Source organism: Orycteropus afer, unplaced genomic scaffold (genome assembly GCF_000298275.1).
Source record: "Orycteropus afer afer isolate SDZICR_OR568_19922 unplaced genomic scaffold, OryAfe1.0 scaffold00131, whole genome shotgun sequence".
Classification (NCBI taxonomy): Eukaryota; Metazoa; Chordata; class Mammalia; order Tubulidentata; family Orycteropodidae; genus Orycteropus; species Orycteropus afer.
In genome coordinates, this window is record NW_006921718.1 from 6,298,677 (window position 1) to 6,309,653 (window position 10,977).

Consider the following 10,977-nt stretch of genomic DNA (forward strand, 5'->3'; position numbering starts at 1 on the left):
CAAGCCCACAGGTTCAACTACTCGGTCCCTCTGGGTAGCTGGCTGTGACCAAGCCATGACCACAACCTTGCCCCTTGTCAGCTCTACTATACACCTGGGAATTCTGATCATTCACATAAACTTATAGGACCATTGTCAAAGTCTCTTCTGACATCTGTTTTGGTCTTTTCTTTCTTTTCTTTTCTTTTTAATGACCTTTTGCTTTCTTCATGAATTATGTTCTTGATGTCATCCCACAATTCCTCTAGTTTTCAGTCATTGGTGTTCAATACATCAAATCTATTCTTTAAATGGTCTCTAAATTCAGGAGGGATATTATCAAGGTCATATTTTGGCTCTCGTGGACTTGGTTTAATTATATTTAACTTCAACTTGAACATGCATATGAGCAGTTGATAGTCTGTTCCACAATCAGCTCCTGGCCTTGTTTTAGCTAAAGATATTGAGCTTCTCCATCACCTCTTGCCACAGATGTAGTCAATCCGATTCTTGTGTATTCCATCTGGTGAAATCCATGTGTATGCCCATTGCTTACATTGTTGACAAAAGGTGTTTGCAATGAATAAGTCATTGGTCTTGCAAAATTCTATCATGCAATCTCCATCATTATTTCCATCACCAAGGCAAGTGGCCATCTAGATGTAACTGTTGGTTTCTCCTCTTCTGGAGCAAAGAATGAAGAAAACCAAAGATGCATGGAAACTATTAGTCCAAGGGACTAGTGGGCCATGCAAACCTCAGCCTACATGAACCTGAGTCCAGAAGAACCAGATAGTGCCAGGCTACCACTGTCAACCACTCAGAAAGGGATCAGTGCAGGAGATCCTGGATAGAGTGGGAGAAAAATGTAGAACAAAACTCAAAATCATAAAAAATACCAGTATTACTGGTCTAACAGAGATTAGTGAAACCCCCAAGACTATGGTCCCTAATCACCCTTCGGGCCCGGAATTGTGCTGACTCCCATGGCTTCCAAGCAAACAATAGACAGGCATATAAGGTAAACATTTACACCAGGTAGGTGTACTCCTTAGAACAATAAATCATGGTCAATCAGAAGAGTAGTATATTCACAGGGAGGAAGCTCAGAGGGCAGGAATGCACAGGAATGAAAGACACAGGAAAAAGGTAACCACAGGGAGGAAGTGGGAAGACAGCTGTTACATTATGGGGATTGCAATCAATGTCATGAAACAAAATGTGCATGAACTGCTGTATGGAAAATTAATTTGCTCTGTAAACGTTCACCCCAAATGACAAAAAAAAATTTAAAAAATAGAGTCCTGGTGGCACAATAGTTAAAGCACTCAACCGCTAATCAGAAAAGTCAGTAGTTCAAACCCACCAGCCACTCCATTGGAGAAAGATATGGCAGAACTATTAAGATTTACAGTCTTGGAAACCCTATGGGGGCAGTTCTACTCTGTCCCATAGAATGGCTGAGTCAGAACTGACTCGACAGCAGTGCAGCTTCGTTCAATCTCTTTGATACTCATGGGATACTCCCTCATAACTATTGTTCCCAAGTGCAGAACCTCTCTGGTTCAATCTCTCTAGAAAAATATTCTCTCATCTGTAAGCATATAAATGGAATGCCCATCCACTTGCCTGTTGTGGTGGTCACAGCACATCAGTTGCCACTTAGTTGATTCCAAATAATAGTATCCTGTGTGTATCAGAGTAGTGTGCTCTAAAGTGTTTGCCAGGCCTCTCTTCTGTGGTACCTCCGGGTATTCTCAAACCTCCAACCTTTTTGGTAAGCAGCCAAATGTGTTAACTATTGGCACCACGTGGGGACTAGGGATCTATATAACTAAGTGCTCCTTGTACAGATTTAGAAATAATCCCTGACCCAACCCCTGCCTCACCTCTGCCTTTCTCAGCATCTGGTATCTCCAGTCACTTAGCCTTTCCAAGCTTTTGTTAGGAGACCAGCTTGTTTCTTCCATATATTCCCCTTTCCAGAGAGTGTGACTTCTCTCTGCTCTGATATGTAATTTGCCATTTTTTCACCCACTTCTGCTTTCATGTTTTGGCTCCTGTTAATAAAGTTCTCCTGGTTTCATCAAAGATAGTGTTTTCCTGATTATTTTAGAGTCGCTTCATAATAAGGATAAAAATGTCTCTAGCGACCATAAACTAAAAGTTATTTTTGTATGCTAATAATTTCAGCTGTCTTCATATTGCTCCTTAATTAGACCACAGGAAAAGAACAGTTTATGATAATCTCCCATGCTTCTGACAGCATTAAGCACAAGATGTATTTGCCTGTGTAAAATACATGATATGCACTCAGAGTTTAATAAAAATTAAACAATTAACAGATTTTCTCATTAGCAAAATCATTTCTAAGGAGTAAGGTGCATACCTCAGTTGAGACATTCTAAGCTTCCAGTTGTTTAAGGAACTTGACTCATTTCAAGGTTCTAGCTCCAATCAGCCAGTATGGTCACGGAACATGTGGACAGAATGAGACTGCTTGGGACCAGAGATATTCTGTTCATGACCAGAGAAGCAAAAAGAGGTCATTTTCATCTTCTGCAAACTTGACTGTATAGGTGTCTCACCGAAATTTCAAAAGCGAGTGTCTCCATTGACCAGTGCAATGATTTCCTTTCACTTGGCTCTCTTAGCATCAGTTCATTTAGACAGGTCTGGACTGCTGGGGACACTGATGGGTGTCCCATGATGCAACTTTTTGCTTCATTTCAGAATTGGCAGGAAAGTAATTCTGGACTTCAATTTCCAGTAACTCAGGCAAATACCTTGGTCTAGGAGAATGTGTAGCCTGAAGGGAAGGTCTTCCAATCCTAGTTACCAGTGTTCACATATAAGCTCACTGCCATCCAGTTGATTCTAATTTATAGTGACCCCCACAGGGTTTCCAAGGCTGTAAACCTTTACAGAAGTAGATTGCCTCATCTTCCTTTGCAGAGCAGCTGGTGGGTTTGAATCACCATCCTTCTGGTTAGCAGCCAAATGCCTTACCAACTGCACCACCAGAGCTCCTCAGTACTTACATACTCAGTGAAATATCTGTAGTCTTTCTTCACCCAAGACCCTATCTGTTAGTACCACAAAAATAAGGTATAACAAACCACACCCAACTCTGGTTAAACAACACTCATGTATTATCCTGAATCTGTGGACCAGCTTGGAGACAATCACTAGGCTAAGTTCAGCTGGGGCAGTTCTTCTTCACTCTGTTGTCAGTGAGGTTGGTTCTGCTCACCATGTCGATCACCCTCTTGGACTGGCAGGCCAGCCAATGTGTGCTCTTCTCAGGGTGATGGCACAAGCACAAGAAACCAAGCCCTTGACAAAAGCACATTTCCAGCCTCTGCATGGATCACATCTACTAACATCCTATTGGCCAAATAAGTTTAATAACTAAGTCCAGAGTCAAAGGACAAGGAAGTACAACCAGCTATAGTAGGAGGGCACAGAAAAACCACAAGGCAAAGGCTATGGATGTACAGTTATAATCCTATCACTGGAATGGGGAGGGTCTGCAAAGAGTTGGAACATTAATTCAGTCTACACCAAGTCACTTTACAACACCATCTCCCCAATCTATGACCACAAAGAAACTTAAAATAACTCTTTACTACAAATTTAAAGTACAACCAGAATAATTCTGATATTCTCAAATTCTGCATTTGAAATGAGTAATGTTTTTTAATTCTCCACACCATCGTTTACCTATATTACAAAGGATAATTAAGAGATTGTATATGTTGACTTTTTTATGGAGATCCTCACCCAACAGCTCATTTAATCCTTTCTGTTTCTGGTCACCAAAAGTTCCACCTTTCTGGAACAAGGTAAAGGAGCTCACCAAGAGAATAGCTAATCGCTATACAAAGTATATTTCATGTCCTTATACTAGAAATGTTACTGTTGTTAGCTGCCATTGAGTAAGCTCCAACTCATGGCAACTTCATGTACAACAGAACAAAACATTGCCCAGTCCTGTGCCATCTTCATGAAGAGTGGCATGCTTGAGTCCACTGTTGTAGTCACTCTATATTTTAAGTGCTTTCCAACCTACAGGGCCCATCTTCCAGCACTATATCAGACAATATTCTGCTGTGATCCGTGGGTTTTCATTCACTAATTTTCAGAAGCATATTTCCAGGTCTTTCTTCCCAGTCTTTCTTCGCTTGAATCTCTGCTGAAACTTGTCCACCATGGGTGACTCTGCTGGTATTTGAAATATCAGTGGTATAGTTTCCAGCATCATAGCAATCCATAATTCTCCATAAGCTAACGGATGGGTGGTGGATACTAAAATACAAATATGTAAAATTAAACTTTCATATCAGCTTCTGAACTCCCTCATTCAGTTGCTAGGGGAGAGTGCTAGTCAAAGGCAAAGGCAGAGCTTGGGACAAAGGTATTAAAGAAGGCTCAGAAAATAAAACAAAATCAAAAAACAGTCAAAAGGATACTGAGAGATTATAAACAATTCTTGCTTTCTCCAATTCCACATATCCAGCAAAAACAGAACCAAAAATCTCTATTACTTCCATTACAAGATAAACCTTTTACTTCTTTAGCCCATTGTATCAAAGGCTAGACTCTTCATAAAGCATTGAAGAAAAAAATATTGCCTGTGAACAAAGTTTTTTGTTTTTGCTTTGTTGTGTTTACTTGGTTATGAGTGATATCAGAACAAAATGTCTTCATCTACTTTAGCACTTTTTTCCAATAGACCCTTAAGAACACAGAGGCTGAAATAACATCTGAGAGTCCCAGAAGTATTTTGAGCTGAAAGCATAACAAAAGCTCTGCTATGCTACATAAAATTGAGCCGAGATTCACAGATAATAACAATAATGCATTTCTGCTTCATGCTTTTCATCTTGCTATGTCTGAATTACCCACTCTGTACTTACAAACCACTTTGCTGCAACCCACTCCCCCCAACTTGGGAGCAGCCATCTCTCAGATCAGAAGGTTGTAATGTCTTTTATTTCTGTATAAACAAGAAGAAATAAGCAAAGTTCTCATATCCATGCCTGTACCAACCTTCCACTTTCTTAATTTTAACAAAGGCTGCATTTAATTTAATATATGTTCAAAACTTAGCTGTCAGGTCCTACTTAATAAGTGTACTGTCATGCATCTTTGGGTTATTGCCCATGGTTGAAATTTCCAATAATGTAATTTTCTAATTAATAGTCATTCAACCTCCCATTATTTTATAACAAATTAGTAAAAAATGTACCTGAAGTCTCCATTTCTAAATGGCTTTCTCACTTTCCAAAGGATTCTAGAATTCACTCTGAATTATCACAAATGTATCTTATCCCAGGAATCAACAAGAGGAAACAGATACCTTCAGGGAAAGGAGGTGTTTGTCTAAGGCTCGGGCAAGTTCCAACATCATTGCACATGGCACAGCCGAGTCAGTGGCTCCCACAAATACCCTGTTGTCCCAATGGGGGAAATACTTGGAGTCATAGTGGCAGGCGAGGACCAAGTGTCGTTTAGCAGCAGGATTGAGGGTGCTGATGATATTTGAGAACGACCGGTATCCGTACGGTGTCTGCCTTAAAAAGGTGTCTACTTCTAATACCCAGTCAGCTTGCAGTCTCTGAATTCGCTTCATGATGTGCTGATCAAAAACAAAACAAAATGAAAAAGTTAAGATCCAGACAGACAATTTTAAGTTGTTAAGTATGTTTTAAGCTTTATGTGATCCTTTTCAAATAAAAAAATGGAATACTTCCTTATTGTATTAGAAAGATGTTTAACAGAAAAGCTAGAGCTAAAAGCTAAAAGCTCTTTTCCCCTAACCTTCCCCTAGCAATCAATCTCAGCCCCTGCATTACCAATGTTAACAGTCTGATGTGTATCTGTCTACACCCTTCTCCTTGTTTATATGAACATATACTAGCACACAAACATATAGTGGGCAGAGGGATACATGTTTTTATAGGAATGTTGTTGTGGTAAGACCCTTGGTGGTGCAAACAGTTTACTCTCAACTAATAAAAGTGGGCTTAGAAGGAAGGTTGGGCAATCTACTTCCATAGTGATACTGCCTCGGAGACCCAAGGAGGGGTCACTATGAGTCGGGTCCGACTCAACGGCACATAACAACAACAACACAACAACAATAAAGGTGAGCAGTTAGAATCCACCCAGCAGCAGCATGGAAGAAAGTCCTGGTAATCTGCTTCCGTAAAGATTACAGCCAAGAAAATGCTATGGAGCAGCCCTACTCTAAAACACATGAGGTCACCATGAGTCAGAAACAACTCAATGGCAACTTGTTTTAGTTGTCATTATGTGCTGCCATTGAGTCAGAACCCGATTCACGGCAAACGTGCACAATAGGTTTGGACATTATGCTCCATAGGGTTTTCATTGGCTGATGTTCAAGAATAAATCACCAGGCCTTTCTTCCTAGTCCATCTTAGTCTGGAAGCTCCACTAAAACCTGTTCAGCATCATAGCAATACAAAAGCCACGACCAACAGATAGAGGTACATTGGCTGGGAATCTAACCTACTTTACAGATAATTCTGCCCTTTACTTCCTCACTTAACAATTTATGGTGGACATTTCTGCTAGTCAGGAGACAGAGACCCTCTTCAGTATGTATTAAAGTCCACTTTTATAATTTCTAGGAGGTTAAGAAAGAATGAGAAATCAGATACATCAGGTTCCTACAGATCTCAACTTCCACTAAGCTCCTCAAAGGCCAGGAAAAGAAATGGTAACATTTTTGTCTCAAATGCAAAGCATGTGCCCCAAATCCAGCAAATATTTCTGACGGAATGAACATTAACAAAAGAGACTGACCCTCACCCTTGTTAGGAGACAACCTCATAACAAGAAGATGGTTGGGATATTTAAGGTTCTTGCTCACTCTAACTGTCAGTAAATAACTAATTCTAAACCCTAACGACCACACCAAGTAGTTTTCCTCTGTACCCAAGGCTGGTACAGATTAACTGCAAATGCTGGTACAAATAAAAAAGAATCAATTTCCTCATCTCACCCAGCCACCTGGGACCTTATGGACAACAAGTGACTGATGGGAGAAAGAAGAACCATTCACTGACTGGAAGTGTGTCCTTTAAGAACCTACAATTTGTGGTATGAAAAGTTACAAGTGAGTTCATTGTTCCATTTTGCCCTTCCCTACCCTTATTTGCCCTTTGCCTCATGTTTCTCAATACATCCCACTTATTTTTTCAAAAATTATTGTACACATCTCTATAAGTTGCCTTAATTTTTTTATTATTATTATTATTTTTAAAGTCAAACAAGAAACCAACCATCAAAATAACTGGTAATTTGTTCCTCAGTTAATCCAGTGGGGATGAATCTTGAGATGATAAATGAATAACATAGTAACTGGAAAAGAATAGGAATTTTTTTTTTTTTCTCCAAGGAATACAGGATTTTCGAGCCTAGCTACATCTTATGTGGCCTGACACTCGCTAATGTGACAGGACACGTAGGCAAAGGCCCTGGGAAAACTGTGGCAGGAAGCTTGCAGGGAGAAGGGAGCTCACTTGGGGTGGATACCGATTCCACAGTCAATCCTGCAAAAGCTGGAATAAGCAAACAATTCCCCAGCTATTCATTCTCTGCTCTCTGTAGTGAAGTGGACTTTGGCCTAGATATGCATGCATACACAGTACCTTATGGAAAAAATATTGAAGTTGTCAAGGATTCCACAATCAATGCCTATGAAAGCAGCAGTCAACAAATCAAATGACAAATTGCATTTACCAAATCTGCTGCGAAACTTCTCTTTAAAGTATTAAAAAGTAAAGATGTCGTCCTGAGGACTAAGGTGTTCCTGACCCTAGCCATGGTATTTTCAGTTGCCTCATATGATGTAAAAGCTGAACCGTGAATAACAAAGACCAGAGAAGAAATGATGCCTTTGAATTATGGTGTTGGCAAAGAATATTGACCGGACTATGGACTGCTAGAAAAACAAATCTGTCCTGGAAGAATGCTTCTTAGAAGAAAGGATGACAAGTTTTTGTCTCACATATTTTGGACATGTTATCAGGAGGGACTAGTCCCTAGAGAGAGTTATTATGCTTGGTAAAGTAGAGGGTCAGCGAAAAAGAGAGGAAGATATTCAGTGGCATGGATTGATATAGTGACTGCAACAATGGGCTAAAACACAACAATGATTGTGAGGATGGTGCAGAACCAGGCAGTGTACAAAGGATCCTATAACTCCAAAAATGTGATGGTACATGGCAATAATAACACAGAGCACCTTATCCTTTTCATTACAGGTTTACAAGTTTCTTTTCTATCAGATTGAAAAGAAGTATCTAGAACCTTCTTGACATCAGCCTTCACATCTCATTTATTTTGTTATTCTCTACAATTCTTAGTGCTATGTTTTGCTCACAATATATGATCAGTAAATATGGGTTGATTGGAACTAATAAGTTATTTTCAATAAGAATATGTAAAAGTTTATGATACAGAATATAAGTAGTTTGAACAGAGAGCTATCATTGTCCATCTGAGATAAGCTTTTTCACAGAATATTATAATGAGTTTTCCCCAGACTGAAAAAAAGAGGTCATCTTTAAAAAAAAAAAAAAAAAACAAGCTTATGCTCCAGAACATCTGGTATCCAGATGATTCCAGATAATAAACTGTTCCATAAAATGACTTCTTCAACACCAATAGCAGCCTGCAAGTTACAGAGTGAAGTGGGATTTAAAAGCTTTATCTGTTAGGGTTGCTCAGCTGCGGTCCTGCTCTTGTACACAAACTCATTTCTCAAATTCTGAACAGTTCTTGGCCATAAATTTTTATATTAACATTGACACGGAAATCCACAAAAGAACCAGCAAATGCCCCCAAAGAGTTCTCCATGAAATAAACTCTTTTTCAGCGTAGATATTTTTTTTAATATATCTTAGCAACTACTTTCTTCATAAACAGTCTAATTGGCTACATGATCTAATTAGGTCACCAATACCCTTCATTGTTGTTTTTGGCTTTCAGACTTAGTCTTCGAGTTCCCACCACAATTCTCTATAACTGGCTCCAAAAACTACTACTCTTATCACTAGAATACCCCTAAGTAGGCAGTACTTGGCTGTGGCTTCCTTCTGACGTAAGAGTCTAAAGCAGCAAAACTTCCCTAACTCCAAATAGCAAAAAGCAGAGCTCTCCAGGAGTGCTAAATGAATTTTTGAATATAGGCTTTGTACTTTGGGTTACTATGCATCTGTTTGTTTGCTTTTTAATGGGAAGAGGAAAGAAATAGAAAGGAGAGACGAAGACAGATAAAGACAGAGATAATTAAAGAATGAGTAGAAAGACAAAGAAAAACATACAGAGATGAAGATGGAGAGCGCAGAGAGAGGGACCAAAGAATGAAGGGGGGGGGGGGGGGGAGGACTGAATAAAAATGTTATTATATGCCATTCAACATCACAAAGGAGAAAGAATTCTGATTTTAGATTAACATTAGTGAATTATCCTGAGTCTAATTTATTTAAACTTAAATCCTATTTGTCAGATTCTGGGAAACCATGATATTAATAGAACAGGTTTGTTACAAGGAAGCAGATTCTCCAGTATTTGCACTAAGTCTGCAAGACATAAGAAGTTTTGGCTGCTGAGCCACACAACTGAGAATTTAGGCACCTCTTTCTTCTTGGAGCCTAGTGGCACAGTGGTTAAAGCACATTTGACTGCTCACCAAAAGGCCAGCAATTCAAACTCACAAACTGCTCCACAGGAGAAAGATGTGGCAATCTGCTTCCATAAAGATTTACAGCTTGGAAACCCTTGGGGCAGTTCTACTCTGTCATATAGGGCCACTATGAGTCAGAATTGACTCAATAGCAGTGGGTGTTTTTTTGTTTTTGTTTTTCATTTTCTTCTTTGATGTACAACACCCCTAGCTGAAGGGGGGCCTCCACCCAAGAAGCTGGCCTGAAGGTGCACCCCAGGACACACACGTTTCACTGAAGAAGCTCAGGTTCAGCTTTTCAGATGCACTGTGCATTTTTACCCCAGCAGCTTCTAGCTCGCAGCTTTTAGTCAAAGGGCTTTACTTGCCCTTTAGTGAGACTTTACATCCTGATTTTTTAAATGTACTTTACATCCCTATTTCAGGTCAAAATCACTGAAACACTCCCAAATTTAATGTTTTCAAATTATTTATTTTATAAATCAATCACAAAAGGACAAATATAGTATGGATTCACTAATATGAAACACTTCAAAAAATCAAATATATAGAGTTCACAGGGGTTACCAGGGGCGGAAAGGATGGGCAAAGAGGGAAATCTTTGTTGAGGCAGCATTAGGATTTTGTTTACGGGGATGGAAAATACAGCAATGGGTGTTGGTGTTGGTTGGTTGCACAACATGATTAATGTAATTGGTTTCACTGACTTACTCAAGTGACAAATGATGAATTGGCAAATGTTGTGTTATCTATATTTTTACAACAAGCAAATAAACAAATACAGTATTGGCTTACAATTTTATTTATTTTATAAATAAATTATCTGCCAAAAAAATATTCTAATAATCCAACAGGCAGCTTTGGGCTTATTGATCAGACATAACACAAATGAAGACTATGAGATATTGTTCCCCTCAAATATTATGTTTCTTTGAAAGAGAATCTATAACAAGGCACAACCTTATTGATAACTGCAAAAGTTAACGCACCAATGAATTTTATATCAAGTCCATACTATTTTTAGATATTAGGTTCTTCTTTAGTAAAGAAGACGCTGACACTCTATAAATTATAAAATGTCTGATCTAGCACTCAAAAAGGCCATAGGAGAAAATATTTTCTTCCATTTTGATTAGGTATTAATTAATTCTAGTCAAATTGAGGCCATTCATGTAGTTCCCTCATAATAACTCAGTGTCATCCACCTCACCCTCAAAATGAGAAGCCCTTCTTTCATAGCTTAGGGGACGATTCTCTAAATCTATTTTTTTTTTTTT

The 10,977-nt window shown here is 39.0% G+C and overlaps 1 protein-coding gene across 1 annotated transcript in view; it reads right to left on the reverse strand.

The window, feature by feature from the left end:
* Positions 1-10,977, reverse strand: part of QPCT (glutaminyl-peptide cyclotransferase) — an 87,595-nt gene that overhangs the window by 36,154 nt on the left and 40,464 nt on the right. The window contains exon 3 of the mRNA XM_007945065.2: positions 5,342-5,620. Coding sequence (XP_007943256.1) covers positions 5,342-5,620 — 279 coding nt within the window. The remainder of the gene's footprint in view (positions 1-5,341; positions 5,621-10,977) is intronic.